The following is a 26,902-nucleotide window of genomic DNA, read 5'->3' on the forward strand; positions in this document are numbered from 1 at the left end:
ATAGATGTTTTAGAAGATATAGAAAAAAACTGTTGTATGTGCATGATATTTCTAAATTTGGTGTTTTATAAGAACATAATACCCCCCCTCCCAACAATTTACCTTCATTTAATACTGTTAAAATTTTGAAAAATGAACTACTTGGTTTCGGAGATCAATTCTAGCTACAGGCCTGCCTGAATAATTTATTTCCCATTTCTACATGCAAGGTGAGCAAGCATAAATAAAATAACCAGGAAGGACAAAGTATTTTAACCACGTGCTAGAATAATACAGCAAGGTAGTTCCGATGTGGACTACTGCTGCTAATGTCGCTTGATGTTGGTATGAATCGGTATTACAGCTGTAAATGGTTTTCTTGTAGGGTTAGGCATGTCAGGTTTAGGACTGTTAGCATTAAAATTACTTCCGTAAATTCTGCAACACCTATCGTGTAGGTATGAAGGGATATTACATTCCTAAATGCGTTTCTTGTTAGGTTAGGCAGGTCAGTTTTGGGTGGTTGTGATAGCATATTCACATTTATGTGCCAAAAGAGGCATTAGCCTGCAGCATTATTTCCTGAAACTAAACTTTATCTTATTCCACCTCACACACTCCTTTTAAACTATTTTCATCTCCTCGAAATGGTTTCCAAGAGCACAGATAAAATGAAGTTAGAGTACCCCAATATACAAAAATAGGTTTACAGTGATGAAAAGATTCTCTCAGGTTATCGAGCAGGTGAGTTGTGGAAAGCTTTCGAGAACTAACATCACTCTCGTCTTCACGGTAGATGGCAACACTTACCGTGCTGTGAATCTGTATAGCAGGCAAGCGGATGATTTTGCCAAGATGAGACCCAACCTCTCCACATGGACCGAGAGGCATGACGGGGGTGTATTCATACTCGTGGCGAGGTGGTGAAGGCAATAGCACGGTATTGATTACAGGTTAAGAGCATGTGGAAAATACATAGTGCACTGCCTCTTAATGTCAGAAAATGAAGTTAAATCTATGTAATTTTCCTTTTCTTTCTTTTTATTTTAGCAATTGAGTAACATGCTATAGCACGGTAGCACACATTTCAAAGGGTTTCATCCACAAAAACTCTCAAGACTTAAAGAAAGAACATCAAGTATAATAATATAAATGTATAAATTTATTCAAATTTTTCCTTGCAAAATATTTGTCCATTTTTTATGTTAATTACAGAAACAATCACAGTTTATTTACAAAACCACACAAAAGTATACAAAGCAGATGCTACAGAGACAGAGGAACAAGAGTTCACATGACTGGTTACAGCACAAGTGACAAAAAGTTCTACAGCACCTTCAACTCAGAACTTACATTGCTCTCCGTATAAACTAAGGAAGAAGTATATTACAAGAACATTGAGAAGTATCATACAAGAAACTCTCGCAGTCTTCAATATAGGCATAACTTTTAAGGATAAGAGGATACAGTTTTCTACAATGAGCCAAATGAGGGGCTTGGCATCAAAATTTCACATGGACACTTTCGGAACTATTACTTTTCAAATACAGCATGTCTATAAAGTGAGTCCCACTTTGAGTTACTCATAATTCATTTCATGGGATGCATCATGAAGACACGGTGTAGTTACTCTTTTGGCCACAAGAGGCACTGTACAGTTCCACACAATATGGCATTTTGTGGTGCTGAAAAAGCATTTGGCATCCTTCAACTTGATTTATCAGCATGTAATTTTCCTTGTGGAAGGATAAATTGCAAGAACTGCGAGTGAGAATTAGGAAGACTAACTCTCCCATATTGACATTCTATTTCTTTTGTATATTTAATTAACAACCAAGATCGCAAAATTTCAACTCATTCTGAGTTCAGCTTGCAACACAGAAGTTCAAGTCGACTGCAAGACTTGCACGTTTAACCTCTGGCTGATGGAAATGATGTCATATCTTGTAGTAGGTGATTGCTGCTTAGTTCTGCAGTAGCAGTGGACAAATGCATATGGGTTAGGAATAGAACATGCAAATTTTTAAATGTTTATTCTCAATTGTGATCTGTATATTATATCAAACGTAAATCAATTCTATAGTTTAATATTATCTGTTCAATAAATATTTGCTGGAGTGATGCCATGCCATTAAATGCACAAAATTTGTTGCAAATAAATCTCCCTTATATTCATGAGCAACCGTTGGTCACCCTAGTGAGGACTGAAGAAGCTAAAGTGACACTTGAAATATTAAGCAGCCTGGCCGAAAATGGGACTATCACATCGATGGTTGTCATGTCACACATGGCGCTCACACTTTGACTAACGTAATGTCAGGACTGTAAAGTCTGAACATCTTGCGCATCACGTAAGTCATAAAAACATCACCAAGTGTACATATTTGCATAATAGTTTAAGTGGGATCAACTTGATAAGACACCCTGTACTCTACGAACCTGTTACTTAAGACAACTACACACGAAATTAAATAGGTTGACAATCTCGTCTTTACACAAAATAACAAAACACTGCACTGAAATTGGGAATTAAGTAGTGGTTTGGATACCATTTTAAACTATAGATCCAATCCCAGTTAGCTTTCCTGTACATAAAGTGGAATTGAAAAAACTTCATTTAGCTTACAATCAACTTTAAGGTGTGCTTAAAACTCCATTCAATAACCTACAACTTGCCCTTCTCTTTTTAATAATACTTACGAATATTTGACAGAATTGAACTTAATGTCCACCTTAGGTTAAACTGTATAGAGCGACCACAAGGAAGTGTCCATGCACCTTTCCCTTCTGTTCAACTCGGGCCATAAGGAAGCTTGCTCCACTCTGCCTCTCCCCTCCATGCAGGAGTATGGTTTACAGGAGTCGCGGGTCTGCGCAGGTTTCTTTGCTTGTGGTTCCACTATACCTGATCCCTTTAATGCCAAGTTAGGCTCAGTAAAGAAATTCTTGAACTAAAAAAAAAAAAAAAAAAAAGAGGAATGCATTCTCCTTGAGAAATTTTAACTAATCAATTTTTCATTCTAACAGGGAAAAAATGATTGATTCAGTTGGTGTTTTAAGTCCACTTTATGCACAGTAAGGCTAATTGGGACGTGATCCGAACCACTATGAGCCTCCACCAGGTATTGAACGTGGGACCCCTTGATTACAAGGCTACGACGACTAAGAGGAAAAAAATAATAGCATCCTTTCTAAGGATGAAAATATATCTTAATAACTAAAAGGCCATAACTGATGTTAATGGCATGGTAACACACAAAAAAATTAATTAATAAAACATAGGTTAAATGAGCCGAGAGCCTTCTCATATCCTTTTTTTTAAGCTTCAAGCTCTTCCATTTAGTAGCAATACTTGACTTTCAGAAATTCTGCATATTACCATAACCAACATCAAGTTGCAGTGTTTCCATAGTTATCCGTCTTCCAACACCTAGAAAGGTAATTTTCAGTGGATAATTTCATTTCTGCACTTTGCAGAATAAACTATTTTGGCTTACATCTTGGTCGGTGAATGCATTTGATCAACGAGCCTTTTGTATGTATTAGAATTATGGACTATTTTTTTTTTTTCATATTCAATGACTGGATAGCCATTAAGGAAACAAATATGTATGGATATATGAGTAAACATGGTTAATCTTGAATTCACTGTGAAAGCAATTTAACAACCCTGAAAGAATTAAGCATTAATAATAAAATGTTACAAATCACACTATATGTTTGCTCTCTTTACACAGAGTTCAACGAACAGCACCATTCATCATACAACACGTTAAAGTTTTTATATCTGAGAATTTCTTGCATTACGTAAATCAAACCCTTAACTGCAGCTGAGATTATATTGCCGCACTGGCATATTTAGATTCAGTTTGAAAACATTGTGTTAGAAATGAAGAAACAATGTGAAAGTGTGCATAGAATATAATTCACATGCACACACCTCAGCCAGCAACTACTCTGATTCATTGACTTCTTTAGGACCACTTTACACAGAAGCATTTCCTTTAACATTTTTGCTAGCATAAATGCTATGTAAATGCTTCCAAAAATCTTAAGCAGACATTACTTTGCATGGAAGCATTTCATGTAACATTCACATTAGCTTTTGTGATGTATATGCCATCTATGGTTAGTGCAAGGTATTTATAATTGAAACAACTAAAATATTATTCCGTGTGTGTACTGTACACGCCAATGATGTGCCCAAGATTTTCAAAAGCTGAGGGTTAGTTATACTTTTTAGTAGCCCTCATTTTGCTATCTTTTGACATTTTTTTTAGGAATACTAGCCCAATTCCCCCCACCCCCGACCAACTCCCCCTTCAGCATGTCACTGGTAAACGCTATAAAGTATGCATTTATACAACATCATTGATTTGTATGTAAAACCTTTTTATAGGAAATGTTATTCCTTTTGAATAGTTATCAGCTTTTAAAAATGCGAAGTGATACATTGTGTACATCTCACTCGGATCCCATTACATCTGCATTCGTGACCTAGAGCTTGCTTCCGATTTGTTATGCTACGAAAAGTTCTATGGAAATAAGACGGAACCTATCCTTGAGAAATGTCATGAAATATGGCATAAGAATTTTCACTTTGCACAGCAGCAGTTTGGTTATAGCAAGAAAAATGTTAACGAATATGCTTTCGTCTAAAGCAGACCTTAGTGTGTACTAAACAGACACTACCAGGTGACAGTATTTATCATCCCAGTCTTCATATTCTGAACGATATGGAAAATGATAAAAAGTTCAATTAAATCTATGACACAAATAAAAAGAACATATTTTATAACATTACAATATTCATATAAATGAATCCAGCAAGTATCGCACCAATGTCTCGACTCATTCTAGCCAAAACCTTGCATGCGTATGGCGGTATCTGAAAGGGGCAACACTACTTGATGCAAACATCTTTCAAGAGTGGTCTTGGTTCAGTCTTGAAGCCTTGGAGTGGAAGCAAAAATCTTAGCTCATTACATTAGGTGTTTCAGTCAAAGTGTAATTCAAACAATAATAATAAAAGTTACAATGCAAATAAACATATTCTGGTACAAATGCTGTAACATCAGAGGCATACAGAAGACTACAAGGTGTAAGCGTACTTACTTACTTACATGCGCTGTACGTCCTACACCTCGACGTTTCAGTCCCAATTCTCAAATCTTCTCCAGGAGTTTATTCTCGGTTGTTATCTTAAAAATAACTCAAAGATGGATTAAAAATGGTAAAACGTTTAACAAACGTTGAAATAGAAAGTGAACTTACAGCTCTGAAATACATTCCTGAAGTAGTGTCTGATAATGGGACTGAAATGTATAAGATTAGAACAAAAATCACATGTTAGTTCACTTAATATTCTTGAAGTAGAATGTGGCTTTGCAAGCATTTAGGAAAGCATTAAATTAAATCATCTGCAAATTGGTCCGAGTGGCAGTACGGAATATTATTCCCTCAGTCATGGAATAAATAGAGCGACATTTTCATTTTATGAAAAATACATAAAACAAGATGCAATTATGAATTGAAAAGAAATGATGGTATAGTGCTACACAGAAATTGAGGTCAGTTTAGAAAGAAATTAAAATTGCAAGTTTCATAATTTACATTTTGTACCATAGATAAAAAACAATTTTAACCACAATGAAGTTTGTAATATTCTAGCATGGATTTCATTTTTTGCCACCAAATTACCTGTGCAAAAAAAACAGTGTAGGGACACAATGCAATATATACCTCTCTGTAATATATCATAAATATCCAATCTACAAGGTTCAATATACACTGCACAAAGTGTAGGCCGTCATATACCAAAAATTACAATTTACGATATACACACTATAAATATGGAAGGTTTTTGTACATATATTTACAAATAGAGCATATACATTATGAAGAGAGCAAACGCAATACTGATTAGCACCAAGACAACTCCAAATGTCATTTTTACATTTTTACATTTTTACACGCCCACATCGGTTCAGCTCCATTGTTATACACACACACCAACAAGCTTCACAAATCAAATTATTCAGTTTCCCATTCTAAAAAATTATGCAAAGTGATGTCAATATTCAAAATTAATTATATTTACATATGCACATTATATTACAAGCTATTCTGAATGTCAGAGAATGATTAGTTGTAAACTGCTGCCAAGTCCCACATGAGGATTCAAATCATAAAAACACTTACAAACAAAATTGTAAAATTGTCCTAGAACGTTTTTAAACAGTGTCACTCTGTTTAAAACTGAACATGAATTCTAAGCAAAAAAATGGCACATTCATTTATTGGACTAAGCACCAGGATATAACAGAATGGGGCAACATTGTTACTTAAGTAATGCCTTCAGGAGTCTTACAAAGTACATAAAGGTCTGATCAAAAAGTTCCTGGAATCGCAGTTATAGTTAAAGTGAGAAAAGAGTGGTGGCAGGAAATCCTGTGCAACAACACCTGGAGTGGAAAGTGACAGATGAAATCCACAGTGGCACTGATGTCAGGTAATTGACTGTTCAAAATATTCTTTACCATGGACGCGTTCCGAATTTAACATGTTAAACAAGTTATGACCATTGGCCGTCCCACAAGTCCTATCATGTAATTGGTGAAGTATGTTATGAGATTCTTTGAGTCTATTTTTGTGCCACGCATTAAGTTCATTCTAACACGAAATGCACAGAACAGGTGGCTAGTTTGTTCACTGACAATTGTCTGCTGCTTGCAGAAAATACATGTCCATTATGGCTTCAAACTGCACTAGTTTCGAAAATACAATTCAATTTCAACAGAGAGCGATAGAAAACAACATGCACAAGATGAGTGTGCCTTAGTTGTTCTTAAAATGTGATTAAAGAAACAATGTCCGAAGTAGAGTATATTTCTGCCAGAAGGACTGGTCTACTGCTGGACACCACATGAAACTTTTATGTGAACAAAACACAGTGAATGTCACTTTTGCCTAGAGTGGTGGTTCTCAAACTGTGGTAAGAATGGTTTTTCATCCATGGTCTAAAAACAAATACAGAAATCGACTAACTTTGGAGCTGAGTTTCTGCGTGAAAGTTCCAAGTGTACAACCAGACATCAAGAAACCATGTCAGGCTATGTAAGCAAGTACTTCTGACTAGAAACTCCGAGGGTTTACAATAAAAACTCCAAAATTGTGTGTGCTTCACAATTTCTTTACAAACATATTTCTGTTCTTTACTTTTTCCAATAAATATATGAAAATTAATGTTTCTTATATAAGCTTAGCAACATGTGTTTCACATTTTTACTTTCGTAACTAATCATAAAGATTGTAAATGTAAGAACACTCAGTAAAATAATAAACGTAAGATTCTAATATTTATTTATTTACCATCTATCCACATACAGCCCAAATGCCATTCTTCACTATTGCTGATACAAGCCATAGCCGAAGAAATTCCCCCAAACCCACTATTCGCAGAATACCTATGGTGGGGGTGCATTCAACGTTTAGTTACCACTAAAGGGTACAATGACAAAAAAATTTGAGAACCACTGGCCTAGATCATTTCTAAGTCAGTAAAATAACTGGTTTCACCATGCTCACAAGCCGAGCTACCTTTGTTGAATTCATTTCATCAAGACTTAAGGATCACACCCCCTTATGAATGTACCAACCATATTAATTTTTGCATTCACAGAAAAATTTCAAGTAAAAGAATCAGACATTGCAACAAAAATCCATGATACCATTGCAAGCAGAAAAAATCTTTCGCCGTAACTAACACAAGCTGCATTGTGGATCTTGTCATGAACTGGAGCAGGCTGGCTGGAAACACAGCTTACCAAATACCACACCAGGCATTTTAAGGTACTATACCTGTGCTTCCTTATGTCAGTCTCTGATGTAATCAAAGCCCTCAGTCTCAAAACAGTTCTGTTGAAAAATACCTATTGACTGTACCTGATGAGCAGGGATCTAGATTTTTTTGGTGTTATTTTTGTTACTTTCTGGTGTTGTTTTTGCAAAAATTCGCGTTTTTACTTCAGCACACTTTTCTGCAAAATATACATAAAATTACACTTTCATTGCATTTTCAAACTAGTATCCTAAGTTGCAGGTCACGTGGCCTAGCCTGTTCGTGTTTTCATACATTGGAAATGATATTTGAGAATTTCTCATATGACAAATACCAATGTTACGGCCATGTGTGATATAGGTACACTCGATCCGCCATCAGACCCCTGTCACTTTGATTGGTGATGCAAAGTGCTCTGAGAGGTGAAAAATCATGGTAAACATCCATTTAAACATGGATTTATGTAGATGTAGAATTATATAACAGTTTTTTTATAATGTGTGCATTATATGTGTGTGTAAATATGATGCATTTTACTATCTTTAAGCAGAAAAGGTGTTGAAATTTGCGAAAAAGGCCACAATTTGCATTATTTCATGATTTCAAATTGATGAAAAATTTGCAGAGCATGTCACTGCACATACATAAACAATTTTTTGTAACAATTAACATCCTTCAGTGTTACTATACTTGCAAAAAAAAATCAAGGTCCCTATTTACAAGTCATGGAGACGATGTGGTGCAGCCCCTCAAGAACCATTTACTATACTGAAATGCATAACATAATAACCAGTTTCGGTAAATAAAACTGGGGGTTGGATATACTCTACAGGGAAACTGATACATCACAGACTTAGTAAGGCTCCTGTAGGCTCACAAATGCCCATGATTACCTATGACACACAATACACCATTCATGATCTCTAGATTCATTATTAATACAAGTCTGTACACAAGTTATGCAAATATTGTCAATCAGTATGCGTGTACAAAAGAGTTAAGGCCCCACATGTCAAAAAATTACACTTGGAATATACATATGCATTGTTTACGCATGATTAAAAGTACTGCAAACTGCAAAAATAGTTTCATTGGGAAATTATAATGTTTTATGTGACAGAGTGGTCTTGTCACATAAAAACATTGCACTAACATATACTAAAAGAATCAGATCCTATAAATACAAAAATACTATAAAAATGCAGAGAAATAATGATTTTCATACTGACCATTATATAGTATTATATTTTATAGTTATTCAATGTCACTTTTCTACCTTTTGAAGCTAATCAAGGAAAAATGGTGGTTAGATGAAGAATAGAGGAACAACCAGACATGCACAAAAAAAAAAGCTTTGGCTATGACTCTTACCCCTAACCTTTGGAGGCCAGTTTATGATCAGACTACCCAATGTGTACGGTCATAGCATAAATGTGAAAGCTTTAAAGATAAAGCTATTCCAAAAAGGAAGTTAAGAGAGATATTAGCTAATGTTATGTGAGGAAAGTGTAGAAATACAAGTGCAACTAGGGGTTTATTTTCTGAATATAGGTTCAAAGCTATTTTTTCAAGTTTCAATTACTTATGGATAGGACCACACATGCATGTAAAATCAGAAATTGTAATGTAATATAACTTACTTCTAAAGTTATACATTTGTATTAAAACTGAACGAATTCAACAATTTAGCATTTTGTAGATTTGGTGCGTATTACTCATAATTCCAGAATATAAAAAGACGTTAAAAAAATTAACGTTAAAAACTGTACTTACGTATGCGAGTATGTTGTTCCCAATTTCCTTTCCTTTCCTTTAGAACTACGTTTCGGGGACTAACCATCCCCTTCTTCAGGTTCGTGTGAAAAAACTAGATACTTAGCATAGTACCAAGTCGAAATGTAATAAAAGGATTGTGGACAATGAGAGTTAAACAGGAAAGGCCGTACCTGCAAGTTGTATATAGTGATACACACAGGTTTTTTTATAACTCCATTAAGTCTTGTTTCCATGATTATGAAAAACTAAATATGCTGACCAAGGCATAAATTACTGCCTTGGTCAGGTTTTTTTAACGTTTTTAACATGACAATAGGTTAATTGTGCAAGTTTTTAGTGAACGACGAGCTTTATATATATATGTCTGTGGCAGGGATATAATATCTTAAATGCATCCACACCAACCCTTGTCCACAATCCTTTTATTACATTTTGACGTGGTACTATGCTAAGTACCTAGTTTTTTCACACGAACCTAAAGAAGGGGATAGTTAGTCTCCGAAACGTAGTTCTAAAGATGAAAAATAGGAACAACATACTCGCATACGTAAGTACAGTTTTTAACGTCTTTTTATAAACAATTTAATAATATAAACATAGGGTGGCCACTCTAAAACCATGATAAAATTCAAGTATAATTCCCGCTTTTCAAGGCACTCTCAAAAAATTCAAGGGTACAAGCAAGTGTCTTCTCTATTTCAAACTTAGGTATTACCATCTCTCACCATGCACACACAAATATATTAACAACATAAAGGGTCTGTGCAATAACAGTGTATTCAGAAATTCTAATTCAATTCAATGGTGTGTGTGTGTACGTATATATATATAATTTAAGGTGCAGAGTTTACATTTGAATTTTCACATACTCAAGAGTAGAAATACATCTACAAACACAAGTCACAAATGTTACGGGATGTAGTAAACTACGAAAAATTGTTATTCATGTAAGAATTTCAAATTTACCTAATCAACTTAAAGAAATCAACTTCGAGATATTTTATCTTGTAATAATCTTTTGTGTGTCAGATTCAATTGTAGCTTGTTCTGCAAAGGACACTAACAAAGCAAACGCATTGACAGAATTCTCTTTTATTATTTTCCAAGGAGCTCTTTCTTTTCCTTCCTCGATAAAAATAAAGGCTAAACTGTGAATAACTTGCTTCAGGACATTAATAAATATGTATAAATTCGATGTAATTGGGATTTTAAAAAAGTTGCAATTTTTCACGTCTACAGAGAAAAATGCAAGCAGAATTCACACATAATTCCCGGAGCCAATAATTCATGCATAATTCCAGGAATTCCTCGTGAGTAGTCACCCTGAAACAGAAATTCTGTCTGATAAAGAATGATTAATATACACAACTTAAGCCATTTTGCACTCCAATATACCACATTACAAATTAGGGAAAATCCAAATTCATAGACAATTACGTTATAACAAAAACAGGGAGAAAAGACAGACTGATTGTAATATAGTTAGATTCTGTGATCAACTTTCGACTTCATGTACTGTGTGAGTGGCCCTTCACCAATTTCATCCAATCATCCACATTGTCACGATTAGCCAAAGTGACAGAAAAGCGACATAAAATAACAAAATTGAAAAATACTATAATTATATTCATGGCACATACGATAACGATTTAGTGGCAATTGAAAATGAGGTGAGGTGGTTCAGACGCATGAAGAGGATGGATGCAGAAAGAGCTTACCATGCACAAGGAGTGGGAATAAGGCCAAGAGGGAAACCAAGCTGTTGCTGGAAAGAGCAGATAGCGGAGAGTGTTAGGAGAAGAGGACAAGATTGGAACACCGTGGAAAAAGAGGAGTAGTGGAAGACCACAAGAAAATGGAGAGGATTCACTTCTATGACGACCCAGCCAGAGGCAGGAAACGGCAAAGGATGATGATGCAAATATATTAATTGTCCATCAATTTCGGTGATTCAATGTAATAATTCACAAGAATACAAGGGCAAAATAAAGAACCTATTCATGATGAAAGTTGTGCAAATTACTCACAAATTTAATATATATATATATATATATATATATATATATATATATTAATAACTTACGTTTTGTGAGTATCTAGGTAACTCCTGTGACGTTTCGGGATGCAACTGCTCCCTTCCTCAGGCTGCTCCCGTTTAGGTTACGTTTTACTATATCCTGTACCTATGGAGAGTTCGACGTGGTTATACATAACCTAAACATGAGCAGCCTGAGGAAGGGAGCAGTTGCGTCCCGAAACGTTGCAGGAGTTTCCTAGATACTCGCAAAATGTAAGTTATTAATATATTGATGAGGGAAACTGAGCAAACGTTAGAACGTCGCCTCTTCACACAGTACACTGACGCAATCGTGCAACCAATACCTAGCATACCGCTGGCCTAGCACTAACATTCCACCGTAGCTACTGGGTTCGGCCGCCTGATAGAGGTAATCAAGCCGGTGGTAGAGGAATGAAAACCTACAGGGTCAACACATTACGACACGGAATAAAACGTCTCCTTTGGAATGAAAATAAGACAGTTATTGTAGATCCCAGAAACCGTCGGGATGAGCACGGTAAGCACCGGGAGCGAGTTGAATCACGGAGGATGCCCGAGACGAGACGAGACGGCGACACCGGCATGGGCCTGAGGGTAGCCAGCGGCGATTGGGCCAGGTAAGTGTGGAGAGCTCTGTCTTCTTCACCTTCCCTTCTCGGCCAGGCAGGTCAACAAGTTAAACTTAACCACTCGCTTTTCTTCGAGCTACATCCTTGTGTCTCCACCGATCCCCGTCACTAAATGGAGTCACACTTCAATATATATATAAAACAACCTATTGTTATTATTTTATACAAAGTGAACATATCTATATTTCTTAAAACATCCCAATTTCCCAATGAAACATATTATGAGCTGCAACTCTTGTATTCATTTATGTAAAAAAAAAAAAAAAAGCAAATAGGTCCTTTTCAACAATTAAGTGTTAACACTTACGTAAACAGTCAATATTTCTTTTGAAACAATACGTACCCTGCTTGCAAAAGTCTTAACAGCAGTCTTCAGCTGATTTTGCCGACTAGCAGCCGCGAAGCATAGAGTGAACGCTGGGGTCATTCATCCCACAGACAGAGTTGTTTTTGTTTCACGTAGTACTCGAAGAGACGACACTTTTTACACGTCTTGATGCCGCATCTGTAACTCACCACCTTTCCCGAGTTGTCCTTCCCTTTGCAATACTTGAGGCCGCACGGATACCAGCCGATGCAGATTTCAAAATGGCACAAGCATGGTTTCCACGGGTCCGTGGATTCGGAGCATCTTGGCGCAGGGGCTGGTGGAAATCTCTTCACAGCTCCTATGAGCAGCGGGATATCTCCAGCTTGAAACAAATGACCACCATTACAAATCAAAGACTTCATAATTCATTGGCTTTACGAAGATGAAGGTGAAGGGATAACGTTGGGATGGACCTAAGGGAAATCGGTAAGGATGGAAAAGATTGGATTGATCTTGCCTAGGATAGGGACAGATGGAAGGTTTGTGTTGCTGAAGCCATAAACCTTCGGGGTTAAGAAGGCTAGAGAGTGAGTTACTTTACAGGGTTCCCAACATTTTGCAACACCAAATTCTTTTAACCTCTTGCATCCCGAGCGAGATACTCGTAGTTTTTACGTTATAATGTTGCTATTTTTGGCTGGATTTGCGATTTTTCTTCTTTAACATTATTGTTAACACATATTCTGCACCGTAAAGAATCTTACATGTCCTGTTCTTCCATAAAGGGGGGGGGGGGGGAATGGTGGGAAAACGGCAACTTCCTTTGAAACGGAGTCAGTGGCGTAGAGACATGTCATTTTTGTGGTACAAGTCGTGTTCTACTGATCATATGATAACAGTGCAATTATTTTCTTGTTCCTAACACTATAGCGATTATTTCCATGTGTATTGTTACAATGTCTTGTACTTTTTTGTCGGGGTTGGAGGGGAGTAAAACCCCCATTTTTTCTTCAAAAATTTTGGAATTTTCAGTATCCTCCACCCTCCCTCCATATATACGCCGAATGTGCATAAACTTTATATAGTCCGAATCTATGATTCATTCCGAGTAAAACGATATATCATTTGTCTGTCTACGGCAATTAGCGTCCGATCTACAGTCATTTTTATAAAACTCTGCATTTTGCTGAAAATCAGCTTGGGCAGCAAGGGGGTTACATGCGAAAGAGGCTTTGGTGGCTAAAGGTTAAACAACTTTTCAGACCACTCTATACTGATTTAACCAGGAGTAGACAAATACAGAAAGCCCAGTCACCATGATATTTGAATTCTCCAATTCAATTCTAAAAAATATATTTTCTTAATAATTCTAGCTCCTTTATGAGAATTCCCATGAGCATTTTCTTAAGTATCATGACATCAGAATAATAAACATGCCATTATAAATGTGTGTACTGTTGCTACCTGAATTTTGAAATCTGAAGTGATATGATAGAATCTGCCATGTATTAGAATGTATTGCATAGCTGTTCACACTGTTATCATTAAAGTTTTTTTTAAGAAGGCCACTCTGGCAAAATTATTAATTACCTTTAATCCAAAATTTTTAATCCTCTCATTTACTAATTAACAAATTACATGTTTTAAGGTTAAGGTTCAAAATGTGTAAATTTTATCTTCATGGCTTTCTTAGCCTGCAACTTAAACAACAAAAAAGCTGTTTCCTGAATTATTTTAAGTTCTGTCTATCCCTGAATTTAACTTGCTAACAAATGTTAATCAAATGAATCAAGTTTAGTCAATATTTTAGAAAATTAAATTACACTGTTACACAAAATATAAAAAAAAGGGAACCGCTTGAGAGGAAAAAGTGAAAAGTGTTTAGTTTCCAATCCCGACAATAAAAAAACACCATTTCAATTGAAAAAAAAAACAAATGATGGGGAAATGCAGGGGGATCAGAAATTCCATTCACCACACTTAAATATATTTTTAAGCATTATAACTTACCTAATGGAAATACATTTAAACTGCATCCATACAATAGAAATAGTTGCAGCATGTAATTTGTAAGTGTATAAATATAAATTCATTCAAAATACAATTTTATGTAACTTACTTTTTTCACTCTTTTGACGATACCAATAATTCAATTTTCCTCCTTCAAAGTAAATTCTAATACCGAAAATTATTGATGGTGGATACTAAGAGTAACAACGATAGCACTAATAGGACGATTCTTTTTCTAAGTTTGGAATGAAGACCCTGATAGTGTTCATATAACTTTACTTCTAGTACTATTATGCTTCACTGTCTTTGTGAAAGCAGACTAATGTTTAGTACTGCCTATTAGGGGCAGAATAGAATTTTCTGGACCGACACTGTGAAAATATTAAATTCCACACACTATTTCTCTCAAGTAGTATTAGGCGATATATCCAGACAATATATCGCGATATTGAGAAAATATCATCCAGGCGATATCAACTAGATGACGTATCACAATATTTTGACGATATCAAATTTCCAATATCATCTGTCCCTACTCTTACTTCTTTAGCTGTCATGTATTTGTGGCAGAGTAACAGTTAAATAATTACTAAATTTAAGACATTTACTAAAATACATTAAATATTTAATAGCAGTGGAAACCAACATGTGAAACTGAGACTATTAAACCTTTTGGTAACAGTTCCGTATATCGGAAACACATGAAAATCGGAAATTTTGTGTTTCGCATGGTGCGTACTTAACAATTGTGTATTACGGAACATTGTTCAAGGTGTCATTATGCTTTTTACACGAAAACAAACGCAATTTTTCACATTCTGAGTGCTTTTTTTTATTCCTATCTTCGCTTCCGGAGCACATCTTGACCCACGTTGTGGGTATGCAGTGTTTCAACCTTCTTCACCGAAAAATACTTGCTATCATGTTCATCACCGGTGGAAATTATACATTATGGATGGGTAGCTGACGGTTAGCCCCACGAACCATTGACGGATAGCCCCACAAACCAATTCCATAAGGTTAGGTTATGTTGGGTTAGGCAAGCATAGTAACAAAAAAGGAGTTTGAAACACTGACAGTACGTTACGACATCGAACGTGCGGAGCATGCAGTTCAAGTAGCAAAAGCAATTGTGCGTCGGTGAGTTATTTCTCTTGAAAAATACATGATTTCCCGGTCAAATCGATTCCACAATGAAAGAAAATACCTCGACAAAGTTGGAAAGCTTGCAGAAACTCATTTCCGTAAGTAGTTTGTTCTGTAGTCTTTCCGATATACGGAACTGTTACCAATATTTTTACAAACAAAGGAAAGATTTAAATACATTTTATGTAAGTTTTATATGTTGAGAAATTAAATATCTTTACCAAAAAATGGAGAGTTTATCTTATAGATTGCCTTAAACGTTTTAGGTTACATTCCAAATCTAACAAACTTTCTTAATAAGAAAGAAAAAACAAGTTTCACAAATTCAACATTACCAAAACTTAAATTACAAGAAAGGCACGCACTTACAATTTTCTTTATCTCGTTTAAGAGATCTAAATTAATGGATGTACTTTCCTGTAATATATCCTAGTGGAAGCCTTATGTGAAACTAACCACACTCCTACTTTAGAAGTAACTTTTTTTTCTCTTCCAGTCCCAATGAAATACTGTCTGAAAACATTCAACAGATGCTTCTAAGGTTGTTGCAGAAAAATTAACCTCTAATTATTTACGATTACTACAATCTAAAGAAAAATTTAATCACCTCTAATTTAGAAGGAAAAATGTAGTTTCCAAGACATTTCAGACATTTGAGAACACCCAATCATTCAATTTTTTAATGGGGGATTTTTGTGTGTCAACCCCAGGAGCAACATTTCAGGGATCTCAAACACTGCTCATACACGCAAATCAGCTATTACTTACCTTTCTGCGATGCCCACAACTTCAAGTCACTCTCCCTAGCATATGTGGCATCACCAGCCTCACTGCACATGTTCCCCACATGGCGGGAGATGACGGAAGACTTGTCGAGTTCTACGAACAGGTCCATCGTGAAGTTCTCACGGCCACGATCCTCCTCTGGGATCCGGATGGTCCCTGGGTTTTTCTGAAGGAAGACAACTCAAACATGAACAACTCGAAATGCATCAACACAACATGTTAAACCAAATATGCAAATTTATACAGCAAGCAGATAGCTGTGCTCTTATTTAGAGGAGGTTCATTTCACAATTCATGGTGACCTTTTGCACTGAAAAATGGAGACCAAACAGGATTTCACAAACACGATTGCTTATTCTTGCAGCCATAACGTGTCTCGGAAAAGTGAACAGTAAGCAGATCCAGGGTTGCTAATATTTTTTTGATTATGAAATTCCAATATCCCAGTCCAAGAATGAATTTTTTCCGGACATGTTTACTACCATCACGATTTTTGCTTTTGAACCTTGTGTTCACAATTAAGTAATAAGCAAAATATTTAGCACTGATGTGTGACCAGTATACATTCAATTCCTCACAACCTACACCAGTTCTTCAAAAGCAAATTTTGTCCTACATGCACAAAACATGTGCAAATTTGAAGCAAAACATCATATCATAACTGGTACCATATAAAATCACAAATTCTTAAGTTAGAACGAATCTCGGTGAGCTAAAAACTTCATATGAGACACAATCTTAATAAACCATACAATTTTCTTTGCTTTCTAGCAGATTTCCTACACATCAAAAATTTCTCCACATGCTAAGTGCTTATAAATGTAAAGATATTTGCAATGATTTGGTCGTAACAAATCCAATAACCTAAACCGAAGATCGAACGAATACAGAACAGTAATTCAAAGGAACCATAATTTTGTAAATCACCAACCCTGAGACCTTCTGTAAACAAACCGTCTCACCAATTCAATGTATCACTGAACACGGAGACCTTCCTGCATGCATAGAACTCGCCATGTTGATAGTGGCACTATTTCCTTGCTGTTCACATGATTATTTTTAGAAAATAACCAATGTTATAAAATATCATTATGTACACAAATCTCTAAGCTCAGTGAAAGTTACAATCCATATTACTACAAAATGTTCACACTTATCTTGTGTTGCCATGTCACCAAGTTATTTTACGAAGTGCACTATATGTGGCGGAACAAAAATCGTTATTAGGATGCTTGTCAAAGTTTCCAACCGCAATAAATTTACGAAGTTTATTTGTCTTGTTTTGATCATCATCATCAATATATTTTATTTACATAAGATACAATTTACATAAAATCTACAAACAAATTTCAAATACACTCCTATCTATATCAAACCTTAGAAATATACATTACCATGTTATATCATTTTGTCTAAAAAAAATTTGCACGCAAGAAAGAAGCCAAATTTATGGGAAATGATTACTGGTGCAAAGAGTTAACCATAAAGGTGAAGCAATAAGTACAAAAGAAAGAGCATTGGGTTTAAAGTGAGACGTTATTTGCGGCAGCGTATCCCATACTACAAATTGGCCTTTGTTTTACCTTACGTAATGAATCCTGTAACAACGCTGGATTTTCGTGTGGATTATTTTACTTCTACGAGTTTGCAATGCTTTCTGCATGCAGGTGGTTTTGTTTACAGAAGGTCTCAGGGTTGGTGACTTGAACTTTAGACTGAGAATCTTAGGGCGAGAGGATAATGATACTATAGGATAATGATACTATATATGTTTTAACATGACTAGTATTTTGATTATTCTGCACAAAATTTGTGCTATCTTTGCCCATAAAAATTATTGAATTTTTAGTGTGTTTGCAATTTACATACTACATATCTTTTTGTATAAGCTTGCTTTACCCCATCAGTACATATATTTTGTTTCCTTCCTTAGAGCCTAATAAACACCATTCAATGATTACGAGATTAATGTACTTTCACCAAAAGTGATTCTAATATCTACAAATTCTATCAGTACACGGTTCTATAAATTATTTCTTTAAATTGATTTAAATCAGTGTTTAAAAAAAATCAACCGATTTAAATCATGAAGTAAATCAAACCACCTTTGCATTAAACAAACTAAGAATAAATGTCTGTAAAGGGAGTGTGTGTTCTCCAGAAATATTACATCAAAAATGCTGTATGTATACTTGTAAGAAATGTAAAGTACAAGAGAAATAAATAAACAAAGCAAGCAATAAGCACATACAAGAAAAGGGGAATTTGGGCCACTACCCGATCACGTACCTGTCGAAGCTTGGACATGGCATCCGAGGAAATGAACTCCCCTTTCTGGAAGTGGCAGACGAAGCACATCACCTGGTACTGGCTCTGGCCACGCTCCTCCTCACCCAGCACCAGAGCCTTCAAGATCTGCACCTCCTGCAACAGACATATCTGGTGAGCAAGAAATGCAGCTAAATGCACATTCAAGGGAACGATTCCCTAGAACTTAAATGTTAAAAAAAAATCACCTGTTATATTGCCACATTTTTGTGACATTTTCACGATGAAATTTGACAACTTATAGGATTTTAAAAACACATCACACAGTAATTGGCACCAGTCGAAACTAGGCTCAGACGTTAATACATCATTGTTCAATTCAATGTTAATGTCTAATTCTCAGTAGCAAAAAATAAAATAACGGTAGAAACACAAAGAGTATTGTAGCTCCAAGTAGTGGGGAGTGGTTGGACTTGATATACGAGGAGCACAGCATTCCTCCCGTTAAGCTGTTTCATTCAAGTTTCACGTTATCTAAACTCTATAAAAATATATTCCTACAGCATAGGCATGGGGAGGACAGAAATAGGATTAATTCTGAACATGCACATTTAATATTGTTTGATTTCTACTTAGGTTTGTTAATGAGGGCCACATCTCACAGAGGCACTACCTCAAACTGTGAAATATTTTATTGCGAACCTTTAAAAATCTATGAAAATAACTGACAATTTTTCGGATTTTGTTGGCTCATTTGAGGAGAGAGGTAGGCTCCAGCAGTCCGCCATATTTGTTATCCTAGTTTTATAACCACCGATGCAAGGTTATTTTTGATTGATTTAGTTTATTTCACTTCGCGTTTTGTGCCTCTTGGCTAATTTGCAAAGATGTGGATGAGTGATGAAATTGATGAATGGACATTCACAAACAACCAAGCCCGAGCAGGATTCGAACCCGGGACCCTTGTGCTAATCACTCGGCCACAGGGTCCGGCTGATGCAAGGTTACTGTCCGACCACAAAAGATGAGACTATCTCAAGAAGATGAGTCTACATTCACTAAACAATGCTGTAGGTGTACAATCAGTATTTTGTTTAGTTCTTTTCGCCACCTACTTTTGTTGAATTTGTTATAGATTTCAGAACTCTCACGTACACAGGACGAAGAAATAAAGAGAATGTGGAGAAATCATTTCAAGAAATTGCTGGATGCGAAAAAAGGAAATGAACATGAAGAAGTGAAAGAAAACAGGAAGGAAAATGAATCTCACATGGAAAGAAGTGGAGGAAGCTCTGAAGAGAATGAAGAGAGATAGAGCACCTGGAGTAGATGAAGTGCCAGTGGAAATGATACTAGGAGCAGGAGTGATTGGTGTGCAGTGGCTGTACAGAGTGTTGAAAACTGTCGCAAGAGAGAGGTGCCAAGAGATTGGACAAAGGGACTAATAGTTCCCATATTCAAGAAGGGTGACAGAAAGGAATGTAAAAAATACAGAGGAATAACAGTCATGTGCCACTCATCAAAGGTGTATGAGAAAATATTAGAGAAAAGAATAAGGGAAGTGACAGAGCTGAACATGAGAGAGGAACAGTATGGATTGAGAAGAGGCAGATCAACAATAGATCTGATATTCACCATAAGGCAAATGCAGGAAAGGCACTACGAGTATGGAAACGATTTGATCATGGCATTCCTAGATATAGAAAAGGCATACAACAGGATGAACAGAACAAAGATTTGGAAGACTCTAAGAGAGAAAGGGGTCGAGGAAGAGATAGTGTGTGAAGGCCAACCAGAGCTGTGTGAGGACACCAGTGGGAAGAACAGAGTGGTTCAGTAGAAATAATGGACTAAAACAGGGAAGTGCTCTTTCCCCACTGCTCTTCATAACAACAATAGATGCGATTAACGAAGAGGTGGGGAAGAAGAGATGAAGGCCCTGTTGTCTGCTGATGACTTCTGCATGCTAATTACTTTCTTCAAGCCTCACATTTACTTGCTCAATCAAGACTTTCAAATGCTCCTGTAAATACTTGCAAAGACATCTTTGGTCGCATCTCGGTGTTGTTATCTGTTGAGGTCACATGGTGTAATATGTGACTGGCTTTAAAAAAATGTAAGTGAGTATACATATTCACCTAAAGTAGGAGAATAATAAATTAGGATTACAAAACTAAATAAATTAGTCAACTTGTAAATACATGGGTTGGATATTTACTCAAATGATACAAAATGTGAAACTTAAAGAGCCCATTGATGTAGTCACCAGCATTATATACAACTGTTGCCAGCGATGTGGAAGACGTATACCTGTAGCAGCGCCTGTTCTGTTTCAGAATGGAGCGGTCTATTGCATGAAGAATCTCTGGAACAGTTCGGAATCTACATCTTAAGGTTCAAATCAAAGTTACACATCTGTCAGCCCCATCGAGTTAACAAATCAGCCACAGGTTGTGCTACATGAGCCCGAGCATTGTCCTGCAAAATGATGGGAGGATTCAGCAGAAAGTGTCCCCCTCTTGTTTCGCAATGCTGGTTGCAGGTTATGTTCCAAAAATGAACAGTAATACTGTGCATTGACTGTCTGTCCTGGAGGTATGGCGAGAATTACACAACTTTAGATGGCCAACTCCACCAATACTCTCTACTCCTCTTGTCAATGCACATGCGCCTAGTGTTGGAAGGCATGTCCATTTACTGGAAGGTAGCTTAGGTATCAAACTAACATGTGGTATAAGTGAGAAGTATCGGTACAGTTTCATGGTGTATGTACAGCAGTGGATTTGGCATTTAGATTACATTCTGCACCAAAAACATTATATTAGGTTCCAAGTGTATTAACTTCGTCATCAAATTTCAATCCAATAGTTGATTGATCAATTATTAAAAATGATAAAGGTGCATCAGCCCTGTGGCTATTCGGAAACTTCTAATACAAGGACATGGGAAGTTTGAAACATTAAATTTTGTTTTCTTACACACGTTTATCATTAACAGGAATTGTTTACATTTCAAATGGGATTTTTATTATTATTCCATTATAATGCCTCTCTAACTCCTCTGAAAAAATAATGACACACTACACAGCGAAAAGTAGACACTGAAAATTCGCTCCACCACATTTCATACTAAAAAGAACAATAAATCTGTCAACATATGTGGAGGTTGTCAGATCATGTATCTTCGTGGTTGTCAAGGCCTCATTTGTTTATGTCTATTCACCTTGTACTTACAGTGGCTGAATTGCAGTTACTGACACAAAGGTTTTTCAAAACAAATGCAGGTATCTCTTTCTCCTATCTGTAATCCATTTTTTGCACAACACAAACACACAAACAATACATTCTCTAGCAAAACAGTTAATTCATTCATATTTTCAATTATCTGACTTGTGTAAATGCTTACATTTTTGAAATCCACTAACTGAGTTATCAAAGTCCCATCTGATCTCTGGAATTCAAGTAACACAACATCGTCTGTCACATTTGCAGTTATCGTCTCTTGAAGTACATCTCCACCCTAGAAGGAAATAGATGTTAAAGCATACAAACAATTTGGTCAAGCTTAAGAATTACCGAACATTTGCAAATTACAGCGTTCGTTTCCACACCGGAAACTTCCTCCTCGAGATTATATGGACATTTTATCATTTGACTTACAATTCAGCACAACTTTAACAACACTTTGTCTTATTCTTCCTTATCGTTAACAGTGGTGTAGCATGGGCATTTCGGGTGGGAACGCCAAGTCCAAAGGAAGGGTCGGCCCTTTCTTGCTTAATAATTTACTTATGGTATTAGTCGCCAGAGGTATTATTTGCCTGAAGTCAGCTGGGTTTTCAATAAAACATCATCCATGCATGTTTTAGCTAGAAAATGAGATGCCTCACTATGCAACAAATGTTTTGAACTCTGGTGTTTTATACCTTTTTTTTATACCTTTCTGCATGATGCAAGTCATTAAGAAACCTACCTGAATCACAAGCGCCTCTGAATAACAGTAGACATCATTATTGTGGATGATCCAACTACTGATTGATTTGGTTTATTTTACTTCGCTTTTCTACCACTTTTGGTTAATCGCGAATATGAATATGAGTGATGATATTGATGAAGGGACACTCACAAAGAACACTCACAAAGAATACTGACGTAACAGTGCCGGTTAGTAATTCAGACCACTGTTTATTACATCTTGAGAATGTTGATTAACATTTTAAAATAATTTTGTCCAGAGATCATTCGATGTTAAGAGTTTTCAAATGAATGCTAAACATTTCCATTGACAGATACTAAAGAAAAAATAATAATAAAGAATAGTTTTGCAGTGGTAGAGCAGCCACAGGCTGAACTTCTACCACGAAGACTTCACCAACTTATTTGACAAAAACTGTGTTGATCTTTTAGTTTTTAATGCACATCGCTGTTCGTGCGATAAATTATACAATGCAGTGGCCATTATGAAGTGGTATATTTGAATTTGGTAAAGTTATGTCACTCAATATTGCGTATTGTAGCATCACATAACATGAGTGTGAAGAACCTGGTAGGAATTCTACCGCTGTCGTCTGTTTCAGAAGGCAGGAAGGTCACATAAACCAATCACCGTAGCCCTCTGCTCCATACGAGAGAGCATTTGTATGCCTGCTGTAGAGCTCCAAGCTTTCCCTCCAGATATACAGCAAGGAATATAGAGTCCTTTACGCCGAACCTGCCCGGCGTCCGGCCAGGAAAGGCATTGAAAAAAATGCTAGAACGAGTGTTGTTAGTGGAGCGTTGCAAGCGGATCGCGAAAAATAGCTATTATAATGCCATGAAGGTCAAACATATACGAAATTAGTCAAGTTTTACTTTATATTTACAGCATTTACGCATTTTTGAAATTTTGAATCTGGGAACGCCGGGCGTACTATAACGCTACGCCACTGATCATTACTGAATTTACAAACTGAAGCAGAAATTAATTGTATACAAAAACAAAGTTATTGGCATTGTATTTATGGCCTATTACAGTATTTAAAGCTGTTGGTTCAGTTAAATTATAAGTTCTGTCAAAAAAATATATACAATACATGAAAAATACATACATTTTTTTTTAACTAGTATAATGTACCTGATTTTTAACATTTATTAGAAGTTGCGTATCTCCTACACTGACGATACACAATAAATACCAAACACCAACGCACAAAGTAAGTTTCTTGGAACAGTTCTTTTTCATTTTTTGCGGCATTTAGAACAAATTATTATTCACTGTTATTGACAGTTTGTATATCTGCGCTTATTTAACTATTACAATGACATAATTGAGTCTCCAAAGTGCAGTTACTGAGTGGTCATTGTAACATTGTCACAGACTACTGTAAAAAGCATCTAGTAGACAAGGAAATATGGCTATCGGACAGACAGTAATTTATCAGGGCTTCAATGCATTGTCTGGGGGTCACACTCCTAATGAGGAGGAGGACTTTTTCTCCAATGTTTGACTTTGAAGTGTGCGTACTTGTTTCTATTCCAGAAAATAACGTCGGATAGCATATTCTTGTGATGGATTTACCATACTGGGTTCCGCAATAATAGTGTGATAAACAGTGGCTTGCCCAAGGCGGTTGGTGGGAGTCATAACCCCTCCATTAGCCAGTAATTCTAAAAAAACGTCAAGGAAAAAATGACGAAATGAGGACACTACTAAAAAAAGTATACGTAACCCCCTTTACGAAAATCTTGGGCACATCACTGGTCATAGAATTCGTTTGAAAAACCAATGTATAATTCTCAGTGCTAACAGCACTAGGATTTTTTCACACAGCACCCAAACCTTGAATAAAACATTGCCTGTAGGTTCTCAATGGGTGGTTACTTGACCCTAAGGACTCACCGAAAGGGAAATTATTCAGTTAACAAGCCACCCTACCTTTTGAACTTAATTCTCTTGAAGAAGGAAACAACGAAGTTATGCCCTGTACACTACACTGTGACATGAAGGCACTTAGGGGTGTGAGAATAGGGTTCCTAACATTGTGGATCTCTTGTCAGAGTTAGAGATGATGTGATCAGCACCATGCTCCAGCTCAGGGCCGGCGAAAGGGGGGAATGAACCGTGCCACCGCCCAGAGCGGTAAATTTTCAGGGCGGCAAAATTGGAAGAGAAGAAAAAAATAAGCCTATTGAAAACTTGAAAGTTATAATATTACATTATATTATATAACTTGGGCCAACCCACAGTGGCGTACCCAGGATTTTCTAAAGGTAGGGGGTTATGTGTACATTTTTTAAGTAGTCAGTCCTCATTTTGCTAAATTTTCTTGCCTTTGACATTTTTTTTAGGAATACTGGACCAAAAGTGGGGTTATAACCCCCACCAACCCCCCCCCCCTTGGGCACGCCACTGACAACCCACCGTTTTGAAGAAACATATCAGTAGTCTCACTTTAAAACCACTGAGTGCCACATGGTGGGAAAGCAGATTCGATGCCTTTTACCTCCGTTGAGATATCAAGTGGGAGAGGTCTATGATGCGCTCCTTCAAATAAGTGGCGACAATAAAACTGTCCAAATGGTCGCACATGAGGCTCAGTGTATTGCAAACCAGTTGTGTGGCTTTACATACCTTTGCTCACTAGTTATCTGGTATGACCCCCGCAAGTAAAATGTTGGGGTCGCCCTTGGTGAAAATAAATTATTGATGCCCGGTTCGCTCAACCATCTTTAAAACGTTCTTAACGAGTTGATAGTTAACGCATCACTAAAATCTTAGCAGCCTGTTAAACTTTTAATGTTCGCTCAAGCGATTTTATAGGCCCGTTAACTAACGACATGTTAGAGACGTTTTGCTTTGATGCCTTACTATTCTCATACTTTGATACGAGAAATGCAACGTTTTCATTGGCTGCACCGTGGACAGTAGACTGTGCGTAAGCGGATTTGGGCTTTTTGTATGAAATCCCAGGAACAAAAATAAATAAAGTAATGTGTAACACAAATATATGTTTAAGAAATGAATGTTAGTTAGGTATTTACGTCCGCACACCGAAAATATTATGTATTAGGATTAACAGTTACATTGTAACTTCGTAAGTTAGATTTAAATGCCTACCGACTGCCAATACAAGATCATAAATATATAAATAAAAATTACTGTTATAGGTTAGGGTAATCTGTTTGAAGTTTTATAAATTTAATTATATTAAAATGGCATTGCAAAAGAGGCCTAAAGGTGGAAATGAACGTGTGTTTGCTATAATGGTAAGACTGCAGAATATGGGCTGCTTAGAAGGAATGTGGTTCCTAATTTTTTGGTAAGGTATTGAAGTAAGTAATCGAATAAAGTAAGTTTTAAAGTGCGGAAAAATTTTTTTATTTGAAAAAAATGAAAAATACATGTCCATGCTAGACGGTTTGCATAGCGGAGAAACAATCGAAAAAGCGACATTGTTTATCACGTTCCTGCATGAAAATAAAGAAAAGGGTAAGGAAATCAACATTACATAATGTTGGTTATGTATTTATGCTAATGAAACCTAACCTAACAGACCTAACCTAACCTTGTAGGCATTCCTCGTCAGTAGGCATTCCTCGTCAAAAGAAATGAAACTGTCTGTAAAGAATATGACTTCGGAACACAAGATGGCCAAACTGTTGTGCGGATAGGAAGACCCCGAAACCGCACAACACTTGAGCACACGTGAAAAAGCTTGTCAATTTAATGCCGGGTGCCTCCGTTGTCACATAAAACTATGTTGGTTTTGTATTTATGCTAATGAAACCTAACCTAACAGACCTAACCTAACCTTGTAGGCATTCCTCGTCAGTAGGCATTCCTCGTCAAAAGAAATGAAAATGTCTGTAAAGAATGTGACTTGGGAACACAAGGTGGCCAAACTGTTGTGCGGATAGGAAGACCCCGAAACAAATGAGGGCAACAGTTGTTAAAGAATATGGACGCGAACGAATTGACAAATGCATTGCTTTTAGTACCAGGAAAAACATTTTTTACGCTGAATAATATAATAGTAATCCGAAAAGGAACACCGGAAAATCGAAGCAGAAGGTACGTACTTTGTGTAAATATAAATTTTGTTCGTGTATTCAGAGGAAAAC

The 26,902-nt window shown here is 36.4% G+C and overlaps 1 protein-coding gene across 2 annotated transcripts; it reads right to left on the reverse strand.

Moving 5' to 3' along the window:
• Positions 1–1,160: 1,160 nt before the first annotated feature.
• Positions 1,161–24,149, reverse strand: LOC146000230 (out at first protein-like). 2 transcript variants are annotated; one of them, XR_014443487.1, is made up of 6 exons: positions 23,916–24,149; positions 22,209–22,322; positions 18,825–18,959; positions 16,518–16,701; positions 12,627–12,975; positions 1,161–2,930 (listed from the first exon to the last, which is right to left on the reverse strand). XR_014443487.1 is itself a non-coding variant. In XM_083137636.1 (5 exons), the coding sequence occupies exons 1-5, from the start codon at positions 24,033–24,035 to the stop codon at positions 12,707–12,709; spliced, it is 822 nt and encodes a 273-aa protein (XP_082993762.1). In that variant the 5' UTR covers positions 24,036–24,149; the 3' UTR covers positions 11,857–12,706. The 2 variants fall into 2 exon arrangements, 1 of the variants encoding a protein (XP_082993762.1); XM_083137636.1 differs by lacking the exon at positions 1,161–2,930 and having other exon boundaries at positions 11,857–12,975.
• Positions 24,150–26,902: the final 2,753 nt, after the last annotated feature.

Source organism: Lepisma saccharinum, chromosome 16 (assembly GCF_977018435.1).
Source record: "Lepisma saccharinum chromosome 16, izLepSacc3.1, whole genome shotgun sequence".
NCBI classification, from domain to species: domain Eukaryota; kingdom Metazoa; phylum Arthropoda; class Insecta; order Zygentoma; family Lepismatidae; genus Lepisma; species Lepisma saccharinum.

What these genes read in the sequence shown, in the direction of transcription:
- LOC146000230 (XM_083137636.1), bottom strand. Translation starts at nt 24,035, where the DNA reads ATGCCGCAAAAAATGAAAAAGAACTGTTCCAAGAAACTTACTTTGTGC. An exon ending in TAATAAATGTTAAAAATCAG is followed by an intron (nt 22,323 to 23,915) that starts GTACATTATACT and finishes ATTTCCTTCTAG; the next exon opens with GGTGGAGATGTACTTCAAGA. An exon ending in CCATGTCCAAGCTTCGACAG is followed by an intron (nt 16,702 to 18,824) that starts GTACGTGATCGG and finishes GTCTTCCTTCAG; the next exon opens with AAAAACCCAGGGACCATCCG.